The sequence below is a fragment of the Chiloscyllium plagiosum genome, chromosome 33 (genome assembly GCF_004010195.1).
Source record: "Chiloscyllium plagiosum isolate BGI_BamShark_2017 chromosome 33, ASM401019v2, whole genome shotgun sequence".
NCBI lineage: Eukaryota > Metazoa > Chordata > Chondrichthyes > Orectolobiformes > Hemiscylliidae > Chiloscyllium > Chiloscyllium plagiosum.
The window spans coordinates 21843988-21861843 of NC_057742.1; the positions used below are offsets into that span (position 1 = coordinate 21843988).

At 38.4% G+C, this 17856-nt stretch overlaps 1 protein-coding gene across 2 annotated transcripts in view; it reads right to left on the minus strand.

Moving 5' to 3' along the window:
* Nucleotides 1-17856, minus strand: part of LOC122539933 (integrin alpha-3-like) — a 163972-nt gene that overhangs the window by 79186 nt on the left and 66930 nt on the right. For both annotated transcript variants that reach the window (XM_043675133.1, XM_043675134.1), the window contains exon 2: nt 695-822. In XM_043675133.1, coding sequence (XP_043531068.1) covers nt 695-822 — 128 coding nt within the window. The remainder of the gene's footprint in view (nt 1-694; nt 823-17856) is intronic.

A 17856-nucleotide genomic window follows, 5' to 3' on the forward strand; every position in this document is an offset into this window, starting at 1 on the left:
TGGGGGTGGGGCCAGGGGTGTGCTGGGGGCAGTGTCAGGGGAGGGCAGGGGGAGGTGTTGGACGGTTGACAGCTAAGTATTGAACACAACACTGGAAATGCTGTGTACTGCTGCAATCTCCTGAACGGGGGAGCAGACTTTAAAAACTCCGAGCCCCAGAGGAAAGGCATTTTATCGATTAACCGAATAATCGATTATCTGAACGAAATAGTGCCTGCCATCTCACTTGGATAATCAAGTTTCCCCTGTATAGTTATCTGGGACAAAAATGTGTAAACAGAATCTAGTACCTATTCCAACATTGAAAACCATGTTCTTCAAACTGACCCCTGAGAATCAATTGCTTCACCCGACACTAATATTTACAAGATTCCACCAAGAAAAATCTGGTTTGCATCTGCCCATTCATTCAGGATTTCCTTACAGAAATAGCCTGAAATTTTGACCATATGAACTGGTTCAATGCTTCTGTAATGTAGCTTTCTTCTTACAGCCATAGAAATAACTCAGTTCATTTTGGGTGCAAATTATTGAAAAAGGATTAGTCTGGATGTGCATTTCTAATTTACTCATGCTCACTGCTGCAGCAAAGGCAGGTTTTATAAATGTAACCTTATTGTAGCATTGCCTTCCACTTCTGGTTGATCAAGTTAATTGCTTGATTTCATCACGGGTGAATAACATCTCAACTTACTTGGTTTCTCAAACTTGGCACGTTTACAGTCATTGGGACTTGATGATACAGTACAGTAGAATAAGGCTCCTGTGCGATTTGCCAGTTGACTCGGGGTACCTTCTGCCTGTGGAGCTCCAACTAGCAATCTGGGACAGAAAAAAAAGGTGAAAAATTGTGGTGATTAGCACTTGACTACAGCAGAAGAAAACACCATGATGACAGTACCAAAAGACAAGACCTATGCTTCCAGTTTAAAACTGCTGACAATTCTGATGCTTGAAACTAGATCTGAAATTGACAAAAATATAATGAAAGACCCAAAATGTTTTTACAGGCAAAGAGCTTCTGAAGTGTGAGCAAATTTATAAATGTAGGAAATACTGTACACAAAAAAAATTCCATAAATAACCTTTCTTTCTTACATGTAGAAAATTATCACTGGTTGACAGCTAAGTATTGAACACAACACTAGAAGTACTACTTTGCTCTTCGTCAGAAAGGGATGCAAAATCTTTTAAATCCACGTTTGACGGAGCTTTAGTTTGACATGTTTTTCAAAATGAAGCCCCTCCGACAGTACAGCATTCCAGAAGCAGACCAATAATGTCTTCAGGTTTCAGGAGATAGGCTTGTATCTTCAACTTTCTGATTCAAGAATAAGTGCACTACAACTGAACTAAACCTAACGCAATCCATACAAAATTGCTCTGTATGTACACTGAAACACTGAAAAAAAATCAGTTTAATCATGAGTGCTTCCTCATTATCTTCTCCATACTCCAATTCTCGAGAGTCCTCTACCACTGCGTGAGATAATTTGCAACATTCTCTACTTGCAAAAGAAAATGTTAGAATGAAAAACGTCACTGTAACAGCTATTGTTTGTGGTGAAGTAAATTCACACGTAAAATATATAATATGATTCTGATCCTGTAAACAGTTGCTCAGGCTATTAAAACCATTTTTTATATAGGTTTGTGGATTCCTTCGATTTCTCTTCATGAGTTCAGCTTTTCATTTTTAAAGTGGTGTTTATAAAGTGAAGGGTAATTTTGCAAAGTTGCAAAAAGTGATGAAATGTTAAAATACAAACTTTCACAACTCACATTCACCTAATTTGAAGATAATATTACTGGTCAAATAATTCTATTTGACCAAATATTAGCAATTACATCAGCCAGATTTGAACATGTTCAGTGGAAATTGATGCTCATATTTTGTACTTGGAAATGTTACTTCTTTGCAGAAGAATGGGAAAAGGAATTCTCACTGTACATTTAATCTTAGATCAAGCTTCTCTCTAATGGTTACAGAAAACCAATGGTGACGATCACACCTACATTTGCAGCTTTGTGACAGGACACTATGTAATGTTATTATCAATGGGTTCTACAAACAACTCAAACATATGAAACCTTATAACAAATGTTATTCTTGACAATAAGCTTATATTTAATTTTGTCTATAATGCTTAGGACTGTATTGATTATATTATGCTGACTTATTTTTTAAAATATAAACCATTCTTTATTGAAAGATAAATGCAGAATAGCTTCCAAATACTAAACAAATTTGAATGTTGATCCATTTTTGGATTTCTAGGTCGGCAGCTGAAGTTTATTGCCCCGAAGTTCATGATGACAAAGTCCCATAAGAGCAATTAAAATATATTGTATTTTTTCTATCAAACATTAATGAGAGTAAACGGCCAGGCAATATCAAAGCAGCATAGACACAGAGCACTCTGACATCTGAAATTGATAGGATATTAATAATACAATATTTTTATAACTAACTACACTAGGCCAGTATTAGCACTAGAGATTGTGAGTAGGTACTTAGTACAGAAAGCATAGTGCTTGCAGATAATGAAAATCCTGAAGTGGGAATCATTTTCTTCGGCACAGTTTCACTCCTTGCTGATTTATGGGACAATATAGCCCATGGGAAGGCGAAAGGGTGGAATTGGAGGTATGGTAGAGGTGATGAATTTTAAAAAAAGGCAGCAATGCAACTGCTGTATATCAAATTGCCCAAGTCAGCTTGTAAGACCCCAACCTCACCTCCCAGTAAAAACAATCACCAAAGATAGGATGAAAAAATTGAAACCATCTTAAAATGTTAATTTTACATTGGAAAATGTATACTGGAACAACACAGTGCTGTAAACACTGTAAGCAAAGGTTTTATTGTAGAGTCAAAGAATCATACAGCATTGAAACAGACCCTTCAGTCCAACTCGTCCATGCTGACCAATTTTTCCAAACTAAACCAGTCCTACAAGCCTGCATTTGGCCCATAATCGTCCAAAACGTTCCTATTCATGTACCTGTCAAAATGTCTTTTAAAAGTTATAACTGTACCTGCATCTACTACTCCCTCTGGCAATTCATTCCACATATGAATCACCCTCTGTGTGAAAGAGTTGTTAGAAGTCCTCAGTCAAGTCAAAGCAGACAGCTTTCAGCCAGGGACGGGTCTGGCACAGCAAGTCAAGGTCAGCCTTGGTTATTTAAAGTACAGAATTGAAAATATTTGGTTTTCATGTAAAACTGATTTTGGCAATATCCATGCTAAAGCTATGCCCCAATATTGACAGGATTCAGATTTGCAAGAATGATTCTTCCAGTTCCTTAACAGAGCCAAAATGAACATGGTGGGCTCAATAACTTCTGGCATCTGTGTTGTAAAGGTTTATTCTTTCAGTTGGGTTGTGTAAACACATGGGGTTAGGATAGATGTGAAAGGCATTAAAAATGAAAATATATCCAGTAAATTAAAAATGAAAAATGCACTTTACCAGCATGTACCTCTGAGAGGATCAAAAGCACTGCATGTGTAATATTATGACCAGATATTTACTTGAGACGCTTAGACATTAGCACAGGACTAGAATAGTGACTTGTGATAATATACAGAATTTATGTAATATCCTTGTTCTTCCTTAATTTTTGCATTTACATATGCTATTGCAGGTAGACAACCCTTTATCCAAAATCCAAACACCTCCAAAATCCAAAGTATTTTGTGAAGTTTTTATCTCATTAACAAGGTTATTTGGTGTACAAACAGTTAACTCAATGCCACACCCACTCAATGCATGTCACTCAGATGTCAATTCTGCAGGTCTCAATTCTGTCTCAGGGTCCATTACTCACTGTGAGTCTTCTGATCGGTAAGATTTCTTAAAATTTCACCATTGAACTGTCACTTATTTTGAAATTCGAATAATTCTGAATTCCGAAAACCAGCTGGTCCCGAATGTTTCTGATAAAGGATTGTGTATCTATACTTCTAAACTAATTAACTTCTGGATGCATTTTGTCATCATTTTAGCCTTTTGATCACAAAGAGAAGTGTTTTTCTAAAATAAAAACAATTGTATATCCTTTTCTATTCACGTACAGGATGTGGGTCTCACCAGTGACATTTACTTGAAAGTCAACCACATTGCTGCAATTCTAGGCTGGACTGGGTAAGGACAGCAGACTTCCTTCCCCAAGGGGCCTGAATGAGCTAGATGGGTTTTTATGGCAATCAACGTGATCTTGGGATTTTGGAACCTGTCAGTTTTCAAGGAAGAAAAGAAAATTCAGATCATAATTTAAGCCTGAAATGTTTTCTCCAGTGAACATGGGCTGCAGGAAAGTCATTTCGTCTGCATTGGATTTAAAATCTCTTTTGTGCCTACCCCACTTACCTACATCAACACAGCCTGTTTAAAAAGATACTTTTAAAATGTCCAAATTTCCAATATTTGAAAAAAAAAGACCAATGCTGGCTTGTTGTATAAGGCTGAAAGGGCTAATGTGAGAAAGTGTTTAGGCACCATCTACGATGACAATATCAAATGGACGTGAGGAGAGAACAACTTAGGACCTCAGAGGAGAGGGATTTAACATGCAGTTCCTCCTCAGATTCTATGACAACTTCTATTTAATCTGTTTAACCTGTAATGAGTTTCTAACATGCAATAAGCTGCTATTTGTTTAATAAGGAGCCTCTTCTAGTTCGATGGTTTTCTTATACCACACTGATCCACACAGGTCTTGTTAATCCCTACACTTCGAGAGAGTTCTCACCGCAAAATTCACCAATGGTGAGGTGAAGACTCTGGTGAACTGCACAAACCGTATTCTGAAATAATTGAGAAAAAAAAGTCACTCTTAGAAATCTTAATAATAAATAGACACTTGATCTTCACTGGAATGAACCTGTATAAAAGGCAGCACCTGACAGTCACCTCAGGCACTCCTCTCCATTCCAAGCATCTGTACAGTGACACCTGGATCAACATAAGAGATTTAAACTATGCAGTCTGCAGTCTAAAATCTTCTTGCTGCCTCGTCTTCAAGAAATATTGTGCCTTGCACATCTCTTGTTCCTAGGTCTTTCTACTTGTTTTATCAACATAAAATCAATTCATAGATTCATAGAGTCATACAGAATCAGACCCTTCAGTACAAGATCCTTTTCAGTGAATATGATAGACTGCAATACCAGGTCCTGGTTAAGTATGGAGACCAGTTGCAGTGGGAGAAGCTGAAAGACTATGAATGTTAGTATTGCAATGGCACCAATGGCATGTTAACACACCTCGACTGTACTATTCCATACAAAGCTCCCATTAAAAAACAGTGAGTAATATAATGAGGGATTTTATAACATATATTTGATAATAAATCAAGGTTATATCTGACGTTTATTTACTTCAGCACCAGTTTACAATACATGAAGTGCACTATCAAAAACCTACAGAGAACAAGATCTTTTTAAAACTCTTCAATACAGCTTTAGATGTAGAAATAACTGCTCTCAGATGTAGCTCATGCTATAGATTGCATTATTTATTAACTCACACTTCACAGTTTACATTGGTTTTAGAATTGTGGAGGAGTAATTGTAGACTACAGTATATTTATGGTACCCATGTGGTTTCTAAACTGTGGCAAAATGTTTCATTTCTACACGAGGGAAATCAACAGCTGGTTTACTTCTTATTCCAGCTTTAATGAATATTTCATGGCCTGTGTTTAATAATATTTAAATGAAAACACACTCCCTGAAGAAACAAAACCAGGATTTGATTTCTAGATTACTCTTGCAGCCAAGATTTATGAACGATGATTGTATTGTAGCATCTTTGCAGAAAACAACAAGGTAAGTATTTCACCTGTTTTTTCAAAAATGCTGAGAAAGGAGTTCTCCCATTTCATCACAATGATATCAGCAGTACAATTACAGCCAGTACTAAATCACTGTTGCACTTTGGTTCGTTCCTACTTTTACTCATTTTTGGCACTTGGGTTCACTTTCTGGGAATCAAAAAGTCCACACACATTCATGTCATCAGTCACCCATATGGGAGTCACAACAGCAAGTATTAACAAGCTACTCAATTATGGTAGGTTGTAACCAAGTATAAACTCAGCTTCATCAAGTAAAGGCAAAGTCATCATCTCCTACCTGATCATAAGGCTATCTCTCATTAGAAAGAGACAACTGGTGGTAGTTTAATCTGAGGCAAACAAAAAGGTTGAGAAAGGGAGTCTTTCATGGTAACCTCAGCCATTTCAGGAATTGAACCCATGCCATTGGTATCACTGACCAGGATGCAGCCAACTAAGCTAACTAATCTGATGTAACCGCATTTGTACACCTGTTGATTTTCATTCATGGGCTGTGGGTTTCATTGGGTAGCATTTATTGACCATCCCTAGTTTCCCTTGAGAAGGTGGTCAAAAAGTGTGGCACTGGAAAAGCACAGCAGGTCAGCCAGCATCCGAGGAGCAGGAGAGTCAACTTTTTTTTTTAGATTAGATTAGATTACTTTACAGTGTGGAAACAGGCCCTTCGGCCTAACAAGTCCACACCGCCCCGCCGAAGCGCAAACCACCCATACCCCTACATTTACCCCTTACCTAACACTATGGGCAATTTAGCATGGCCAATTCACCTGATCTGCACATCTTTGGACTGTGGGAGGAAACCGGAGCACCCGGAGGAAACCCACGCAGACACGGGGAGAATGTGCAAACACCACACAGTCAGTCGACTGAGGCAGGAATTGAACCCGGGTCTCTGGCGCTGTGAGGCAGCAGTGCTAACCACTGTGCCACCATGCCGCCCTATGTGGCGACACGGTGGCACAGTGATTTTGTGCATAAGCTCTTCCTTCATCAGGAATGCAGTAGTGAGTTGTTTTCCTGAACTGCTGCAGTTTGTTTAGTTTAGTCCCACAATGCCATTAGGAAGGGAGTTCCAGGACTTTGACCCAGCAGCACGGAAGGAACAAGAATGTGTTTCCAAGAGAGGATGGTGAGTGACTCAGAGAAGAACCTGCATGTGGTCCCATGTATCTGCTGCCTTTGTCCATCAAAATGAAACAAGTGTGTTGTCTAGGGAGTCTTGGTGTCTTGTCCACTAGGCCTTTTCAATGCAGGGTTGACTTCCTTCACTGTTTCTCCCCTCACACTACAAGCTCAGTCAGGGTGCAGGCAGCATTCTCACTATAACTCCTGCAGACAATCAGTTAACTCCACATAGAACAGTGACTGATCATGCGAACTTCCTAAAATGCATGCCTTCACACACAAGGACATTAAACAACAGAAGATGCAAACATTTGATTTCAATTCTTCACATCAATGAAAAGACAGATTTTTAGATTTAGGACAGTTTGTCTAAATAATAATTACAGCTAGTGATGTGTGAATTTTTTTCAGCTTTGAATCCAATTTGACATTTTACAGGTAAAAGAATGACTGGACATTTTTGATTATGCAGATTATTAATTTCTCATTGTTCAATGTCTAGTCAGCTTTGTTCCTTGAAATAAAACAATGTACACACAAGCAAGGCTTCCGGTAAACTTTCATGTTGAAGAACTACAATCACCTCAGGTTCAATTCAAACAATCTCCTAAAACATCCAATTAATTTCCTGTCAGTAACCCAGCTTGCTAGTATATTGCATGCAGGTCAGAGATCACAGTTGGGAGTAAGATTAAATTTGCAGCACAATGTGTCCCTCGTGTATTTTGCTTCTAATACACTATCCTGTGATATGGGTGTCTTGTTTTGTCCTCTGAAAACTCAGTGCTTAATTAAATTGCTGCATTCCACAGAAAAAGAAACAGTACTTCACGGATATGATGGTTAAATTCTCTGACCAAAATTCAGCTGAATAGATTTTTTAAAAGTATTAAACAGTGAACAGCCAGATAACATTTAACACACATTCATAGGATGAGTGTGGAAATATGAGTTAAATTGATCTATCCAAAACTTTGAACAGTGTGTCCTTTCTTAAGACTCCATGGTTTTCAATTCCCTCTCTCCAAATATGTTGTTTCAGCCAACCCCTTTAAATGGTTCTTTCTCATGTAGTGAAAATAGCAGCATGTAATAGAGTGATGGCAGGGGACATCAATTATGGCAATACTATGTTGTCACAAGGTGTCTTTAACATATTCATATTTTAATCCAGAACTCAGGATCATTTATCTTTCTGAATTAGTGACTTTTTGAAAGATTACAATCAAAATATGAGCTTGAAAATCTGAATCCTCACCCATAAACCCATCATAGAATCAAGCGGCAATGAAAATACCTGGCTTTGCAATGAGGAAGACAAAATAATTATAATCGTGAATCATAGCATCTTTCCCAAACAAAGCATGAATCAGAATTTCCCGCTCAAATGAAAATATTCTTTTCTGACAACAGCCCAATTAACTATATTTAAAATGGTCTGCTGCCAGTACAGGTGGGAGAGAAGTGGTGACTCCTTTGCTCCTTTTTAATTGCCTCTACCCTCACTTGCTTTCTGTCAGGTGGGAAAAATAAAAATTGACCCCCTTTCAAAGTATCCAATTCCACACCCTTTGCACAATTTAAAAAAAAAACTCTGGACATCTGAGCAGATGTTTTCAGCTGCTGAGGTTGGCAAACACTGCAAAATTAAACAAAACATTGAGACAGTAATTTAATATTACATACAGACTCCCTGCATTGTGTTATATGTCTTTGAGGGACACAGAGATGATACACATACTTTTATATCTGAGTAAGAGTTAAATGTCTGCATTCAGGCTTCTATCTTCTTGCTTTCTGTTAAATGCTCTGCATTCAAAAGTTACAAATAAATCGCACTTTAAACTTGAAATCCTGGAGCTTCAATGAGAGCTTGCTGCTCTGCAGGTAGCTGACAGACTGAACAGACTGATATATTATTACAGCAAATGACTGCAGTCCAGCAGTGCCATATAGTGCAAAACCCCAAATGAACATGCACAAGACAATAAGTTCCCATCTCTTCACTAATACTGTCACAATTTGGCACTTTCTGTTCAGCTTCAATTGCAAATAATCTCAAGATAGGCAGCAAAAGCCCTTTTAAGTACGTAAAAGGACAAGAGAAGCCAAAGTGAATGTCGGCACCTTTGGGAATGAGAGTAGGGAAATAATGATGGGCAACCAGGAAATGACAGAGTAGTTAAATGAATACTTTACATCAGTCTTCACAGTAGAAGACACTAACAGCATTACTAATTACTAAATATTTAAGGGACAAAAGGGGAGAGGAAATAAATGCAATAACTATCACTGGAGAAAAACGTCCTGGAAAAACTAATAAAGACTGATAAGACGCCTGGAGTTGATGGGATTCATTTTAGGATATTGCAAGAATACCACAGAGATATTGGATGCACCAATAGTAATCTTCCAGGAATCTTCATAGGATTGGAAATCTGCTAATCAAACACCTTATTTAAAAAGAGGAGACCAAAACAGGTATCTATAGGTAGTTAACTAAATTCCCATTGTTGGGAAAATATTCAAATCTATTGTACAGGATGAAATAGCAAAGCACTTAGAAATGCATATTATGATCAAGCAAAGTAAGAATGGCTTTGTGAAGCAGAAATCATGCTAGAAAGTTTTATTAGAATTCTTTGAGGAAGTAATCAGCAGGACAATAAAGGGGAAGCAATGCCTATGACTGACTTGAATTCTTAGAAGGCATTTGTTAGTTTTACCACACATTAGACTACACAATAAGAGCCCATAGTGTTGGAAATAATACATTATCATGGATAGAGGATTGGCTAAATAATAGAAGACAGAGAGTTGGGATAAGCAGGGCATTTTCAAGATGGTAACCTGTAACTATTAACATGCCATAAAATATATTAATGACTTTGAAGAGTAAAGTCAATCTATAGCCAAGTTTGCTATTAATAAAAATAGATTGAAAGGCAAATGGTGAGGATGATAATAAGAGTGTGTAGTGTGATATAGACGGGTTAGGAGTCTGGGCAAAAACTAGGCAGCTGGAATATAATGTGTGGAAATGTGAAGTTATGCAGTTTGGCAAGAGAAATAGAGGAGCTGAATTTTATTTAAATGGAGAAAGGCAGCAGAAAGCTACCGAACAGAAAGATTTTAGAGTCCTCATTCATGAATCATAAAAAGCTCACATCCAAGTTCAGTGAGTAACAGGAAAGGTAAGTGGAATGTTGGCTTTTATTTCAAAGGGAATGGAATAGAAAGGGATGTAGGTTTAGCTCAAAGTAAAAATCACACAACACCAGGTTATGGTCCAACAGGTTTAATTGGAAGCACACTAGCTTTCGGAGCGCCGCTCCTTCATCAGATGGTTGTGCTTACAGATAAATTGACCACAAGATCATAGGAGAAGGTGTATCAATAATGGAGCAGACGTGATGGGTTGAATGGCCTACACCTTCTCCTATGATCTTGTGGTCAATTTATCTGTAACCACACCGAGGCTTGATTAATAACACACTGCATAATCATATATCAACCAATTGAATACTACACCCTACACAGAGTAAATTTCCAGAAGCCATTTTAATAACATCTCTGTGACCACTACTTGAATGTGATCCTTTTAAAAGATTAAGATGCAGGAGTAATCCTGCTGACACAAGAGCAATAAATAAAAGCCATCTTACCAATGCCTTTCTGTAGAGGACTGAAGTTTACCAGGAATTGGATATAAAGTCTTCCAAATCTTAACATTGTTCATGAACACTGACATTTAATTTTCTTGTAGCCACAAGTACTAGCTGTCCTCAATATATTTCAGCTCAGTTCCTGTAAGTCTATCTCAAAAATCTTTTCGATTTGTTTTTGCAGAAACAACTCAGGACTAATAAATTTATTCATCAGATTTAAGATACATATTTTATACATAATACATAGGCTATTGTGCGGAATAGTCAAACGTTGTCTTCGATAATGACCTGCAACAATGAAATGTCACGGTTACAATCGGGTAAGGATGATGCACACAGGATCACATTCGTCACTTATAAAGGACCATAATGCAGCTCTTCTACAATAGATATTTATTTTTACAGGAGTTTGCCAAATTGGTAGTGCATCAATCAGGAGCATAAAGGCGTGAGCAGTATGTTTATACTATTTGTTTTTCAAGGTTGAGCTTTACTATATTTAGCACAAATGCTGAGACATAACATAGCTTTTCACAGAACATTTATTTTTCACAATTCAGAAACTTATCACCTCAGTACAAAATGTATTTCTCAGTGCAACAACTAAGATCACTAATTTATAACTTACTTTAAGATCTTTGTAGTGTGCACAGAAAAATCCATTAGGATAATTAAACTAATGTAATGATTAGCCAAATGGATGTATTACCTTAAAAGGAGGGACGTGGCTCAATAATGATTAATTGCCAATAAGACTCGCTATTTAAACAATAACTGGAATTATAATTTACTAGGAATCAATGGATGTGTAATATTCTGCCCTTAACGTACTTGTGACTCAAAGATATGCTCAATGCTCCAATGGATTTATTTCTTCCAAAATACAAATGTGACTGTGCACATTGCCAAACCACAGATTTACAGCTATTCATGATGTGCTGTCACTGCTGAGCAAAATCCAATATCCTGTATATATATTTAGAGGGCATAAAACTCTTCAAAATGCTCTTATAGGGTGACCATTACTAGCAAGTCAGTATTCAAAGTACCATTTTTGTACGTCTTCTTTATATTTCCAATTATGCTTCTAGTGCCATCTGCATAACAGTACACCTTTGTGGGAAAATTGAAACAATTCAGCAATATGTGTCCCAGCCATTTTTGCATTATAATTAGTTTTTAACAATATACACACTAACATATCATCAACAGAAAGAAGAGGGCATCATCCTCCCAATTCCAAACTAGCTTCTTTGGCAGACCTTCTTCATTGAAGGGTGAGAATGAGGATAACATGTGAAGAATGGTTACAAGTATTTTCCTAGGTAGATTAGATTCCCTACAGTGTGGAAACAGGCCCTTCGGCCCAACAAATCCACACAGATCCTCCGAAGAGTAACACACCCAGACCCATTTCCCTCTGGATGATGCACCTAACACTATGGGCAATTTAGCATGGCCAATTCACCTGGACTGTGAGAGGAAACCGGACCACCCGGAGGAAACCCACGCAGACACGGGGAGAACATGCAGACGCAACACAGACACTCACCCAAGGCTGGAATTGAACCTGGGTCTCTGGCGCTGTGAGGCAGCAATGCTAACCACTGAGCCACCGTGCTGCCCCAAGGTCTGAAAACTAGGTTCTGAGAAGTTCTATGCTCTGGTGAAGGAACCATCAATTGCATGTTAAAACCAAGAGTACCAGAAAGGAAACAGCAACATGATTTGCTTCAACACAATTTCCAACAGGTTAGTTGTGAATAAAAATAGATCAGCAATAAATGAGATATTACCAGCAAATATACATGCTATATTAATACTTTTGTACAAGTATTTTGTTTTGGACAGCTGTCAGTGTTTACCACCGCTGTCTCACAATGCCAGGGAACCAGATTTCAATTCCACCCTTGGGTGACTGTCTGTGTGGAGTTTGCATATTCTCCCTGTGTCTGCATGGGTTTCCTCCAGGTGTTTTAGCTTCCTCCCACAATCCAGAGATGTGTAGGCTAGGTAGATTAGTGATGCTAAAACTTGGCCATAGTGTCCAGGGATGTGCAAACTAGATGGATTAGCCATGAGAGATGTGGGGTTACAGGGAGAGGGGTGAAGGGGTGGTCTGGGTGGGATGCTCTTTAGAGGGTTGGTGTGGACACAATCAGTGATCAGAGCATTGAGTATGGGAGTTGGGAGGACATGTTGCAGCTGTACAGGACATTGATTAGGCCATTTTTTCAATTTTGTGTGCAATTTTGGTCTCCTTCTTAATGGATGGTGTTGTGAAACTTGAAAGGGTTCAGAAAAGATTTACAAGGATGTTGCCAGGGTTGGAGGATTTGAGCCATTGGGAGAGGCTGAATAGGCTGGGGCTGTTTTCCCTGGAGTGTCGGAGGCTAAGGGGTGACCTTATAGAGGTTCATAAAATCATGAGAGGCATGGATAGGGTAAATAGACATGGTTTTTTCTCTTGGATGGAGGAGTCCAGAACTAGAGGGCATAGGTTTAGGGTGAAAAGGGAAAGATTATAAAAGATACTTAAGGGGCAACTCTTTCACGCAGAGGGTGGTACATGTATGAAATGAGCTGCCAGAGGAAGTGGTGGAGGCTAGTACGATTTCAACAGTTAAAAAGCTTCTGGATGGGTATATGAATAGGAAGGGTTTGGAGGGATATGGGCCAGGTGCTGGCAGGTGCAACGAGATTGGGTTGAGATATCTGGTCAGCGTGGACAAGTTGGACTGAAGGGTCTGTTTCCGTGCTATACATCTCTATGACTCTATGACTCTATAACTAATACACTGTCTAAACCTCAAGTTCAGTTACTTGAACAATAGTTAATAAACATTAATAAGACTTGAGCATAATTGGGTAGATATCATTATCATCGAAAAATTCAATAAGGAACACAAGAGAACTTTGTTCAAATGTGGAACATGCTACCACATAGAACAGTTGGTATGAATGGTATTGATACATAGAAGGAAAAGGATGAGGGAGAAAAGAAAAGACATCTGATAGGGTGAGATGGACAAAGTTGGGAGAATGGTTTGTGGAGCATCAGCACCAGCGTAGATGGCTCAAGTGACTGAGCTACGTCTCTGTTGTACATTTCATGTTTTTGTTATACTATAAAAACCTCATTAATAAAATTGTCCATCATTATTGCTCTAGTCTTTATTTTAATGAATTCCTTAATGCCAGTCATATGAAATAAACTTGGGATAAAAACATTGATATTGTTAGATCAGAAGTGTCACGCAAAACAGTTGTTTGGCATTACATAAAAATGACGAGCCAGTTGCAATTTCCACTGAAAATGGTGTAAATTATTAACTGGATTTCCTTCTCAGCTGCCGAGGTGCAGACCTTGATGTCCATGTCGCCTATAGTCGACAAGAAGACACATTTTGGAAGACTTCCCTAGCAGCAATTTCTACCAGTCCCATATCTGACCCAGGATAATACCCTCTACAGGACATACCTGAGCAGGGCAATAAACAGTAATGCCCTTCAACCCTCTCAAAGAATCATCAGAAACAACCAGGGCTAGTATCTTGGATGCAGGACTGGGAACAAATTTTAAAAATACCACATAGCTGGTTGGGTAGCCAACCCTTCGACAGCCAATTGATCTTGCGACCAGATGCTATCTGTTTTGGCCTCTGGGTCAGCAATTAAGTCTGTTTTTGAATTAATACTGCTGGTGCTGGGATATTTTACAAATGGTAGGCACCACCCCACCCACCGCTCTGCTGAGGCTGCAGCCTAGAATTATTGGACATAGTCTCCCAATGATTAGCTAGGAGACAAATAATGCCTTCTTTCCATCACTCCCATTGGATACACTGGCTCGATAGCTCTGGCCACCAAGAATTTTAACTTGTACAATCCTGTAGAGAGATTTTGAGGAACAGTCACAGACACTGGCCTGTCTCAGCAGTGCTCAAGTCTCCCATTGAAGCTGACAGTTCAATATCACTGAGGGACTTCTGCCTGAGTTTTCTATTTCACCAGTCTGCCTGCTGTTTTGAACTGGTCAGGGCTTCCAAAGCAGCTTCTTAAGTGGCCACCTTTTGGGAAGACAGAGAAAAGCCAACAACTGGCTCCCGTCAGTCGAGGCAAAACTCAGCTGCCAGTGTGCTAACCAACATGTAGAAAGGAAATGTATCATGAGAATCACTTTGATATCTGTCAAAGACTTAAAGACAGGGCTGTTCAGACACAAGTAGAGCAAAGAAAAAAAACATTTTTTTTATCTTTACTACATTTAATTTCTTTTGAAGAACTGAGACTCCAAACTTGTAAAATCAACGCCAAAGAGGTGTTCAGAAGCGCTTAAACCTAATATTTTGTTAAAAACTTGATCTTTCTAACATTAATCCATCTTTCATGCAAGATTGGTGGATAATTACCTTACCATTAAATGTCATTTCTGTGCAATGTCTGGATTTCCAAGTTTAACTACATGTAGACAGACAACAAAAGTTGCTGTCAGTCTTATCCTACAAGAACAGTGAGTGCAAGCATTATTTGTACAGCAACAAGTGGGGCAAAATTTCCAGTGTATTCAAAACATCTGGTGAAATTCACGTTGTAAAAGTTGGAGGAATTCATCATTTTGATTACATATTCTGGATATTAAACAATGTCCTGTTGCAACTTACAGTGTGATGACATTCTTGTTCAGTTGAATGCAATTTATACTGTGACAGCCAGTAAGCTATGGACATCCTAATATTCAGTAAACAGACAGTTCTAAGAGTTTGCAATATGTGGGTTGTTGTGGACCAGGCCAGACCCCCTCAAAATATGTTAAGAAGGTAGCCCATACCCTAATTTTTTTTTATTTTAAAGGTAGATATGAAGTGAGTATTCCAGGATTGATGCAGCTGGTCAAACCACTCAGCTTTAAACAAAACAATTTATTTAAATATTACAGATGAAACACGAACAAAAATCAACAGAATTTAGAATAACTAACTTATTTAATAACCCAGCCGACTCTGTTGCAACTTAATGAAGGAGCTGTTCGAACCCCTGCAACATCCCATAAACAGACCCCTTGGTAGAAGGTAAATTCAAACACAGGTTCTTACAGGCAGGAGAGAGTTCAGACAGAAAGTCCAGGCAAGACCTAAAGCATAAAGCCTTTCTTCACTGTCGCTGCTTCTCTTGGTCCCCAACAGTTTTCTGACTGCTTGTTCAAACAAACCAAATGAGAAAATGCAACTGAAGTGAGAGAACTGGTCCCTCCCCTGCCATTGTTTTCAAGTAGACATTTCCAGACATATTGAAACCTCTGCCTTTATGACCCCTCCTGAAAAAACACAAGGACAACATAACCTTGTTAAAGGAGCAGCATCATCACAGGGTTTCAATGGCTGCTAAATTCAATCTTGCCAGGGAACAAAGGCAGGGTTTGTTGTAAGCTATCTATAAGTCCCTCAAAACTATTCAACAGTTATAACTGAGGCAAGGTTGGGAAAAGGGGAAGATTGCTTAGGGCATAGACAGAAGTAGGTTATATGCAGAGCAAGTGCTGTCAGATGTACTGCTCAGAAACCCACTACTTCTAGACAGTTGCACCTCAGGGAGAAGGCTCAGCAAAGTCCTGAAAGCCATGAGAGACTCAGAGGAAGAAATTAATACTTCAGTTCATCTGAGAGTGGGGTTTGCAGTATTTGTTTGGTGCAGCTGAGCAAAGTTAGAGCTCAAAAATAAAGGGGCAGTGTTAACTCAGTGAAGCTACCTGTCTGTAAGTTGTATCTGTTTGTAAGTGCTGGAGTACAGTCTCCAGAATCCAGAGAAACATCGACCCAGGAAAGGAAGGCAAACAAACAAAACGTTTAGCTTCATTGTGGCCAAGTAGCTTTTGAGGGAATTCCAAAACTAGATCTTTAGAAGGGATTCCAATTCTTCTTTTTCAATGATTTATTGAGATTAGATGACCACAGTGTCACTAATGTTTCAGGACCACGGGGGGCATGTCTAAGAAATGAATGGGAACCGTCTTGATGGTATTGCTATTTGATGTTTACTATGGCCTGTGTACTAGCACACTATGTAACCCATATTTACCTCGAGTTGATTCTGAATGTTAAAAAAATATAAGTTGTAAACGCACTGTAGACTATTATTGTATTAACTGTGTGCAGTAAAGTTCACTGTTGTTTGTTCAAAACTGTGGACTCGTGTGACTTCAGTCCTCAGTAGGCTACCTGGGATCCCATAATCTGTCTACTTTAGGAAAAAACATTATTAGTCCCTAGCCAAATCATAACATAAATCTATCAATCTGGTCTGGGACCACTATAGCATGAAGCAAAACCAAACATTAACTCAAATGAGGAGACAATGTAAGTCAGGAGAAAACGGCAATAGATGTTGCATACACAGCTCAGGTCAACACATTCATTTGGACTTTTCTTTTACCATTTTCTTTATAAATAAGGGAGAAATTTAAAATAACGGAAAAGAGCATATGTAATTTTGCTGCACTGTTATTGCCAGTGACAATTTATGGGCTATCACCATAGTTAATCATGAAATCTCAAGGATTACTGTTAAAACAAAAAAAAACACAACTCGTCTATGAATGCTTTTCATGTAATGGTCAATACTAACCCTTCATGGACTTGGCAATGTGTGATCTCAGAACCACATGTTCAGCTTTTATGCCCTGAAGGCAACTGAATACGGTAAATAAATATTAGCCTTTTGGTGTTGCCCAATTGAAGAAAATGAAAATGAAATTTAATATCTTTCTATCACTATTAAAACAAGATGTTGCAACATTAAGTGAGCATCATTTCTAAACACAATGTTTAACATTAATCAGTTTCTACAACTTGTCAATACAAGCAAGAAAGGGTGAACTTTAAGTATTTTTGACTTCATAAAATGTTCGAACAGAACACAATTTAAAATTAATTACAGAGAGGACATAGAAAATGTAGAATTGATTAAAATGCAGCAGGTGGCTGTCTATTCCATAACACAAGAATCCTGTTGTTACAATTTACAACATCATCCAAATTTTAGGTGAACAGCATAGGTGCAGATTTTTCTTTGGTAGGGACAATACAACTGACAGAATTCATCTTTATTATTCCATTGGAATTGATAGCAATGTCATGAATCTTTTCATGCACAGATGAACACAGCACCCCAGAAGGTTCTCACAGTGATTCTACATTTC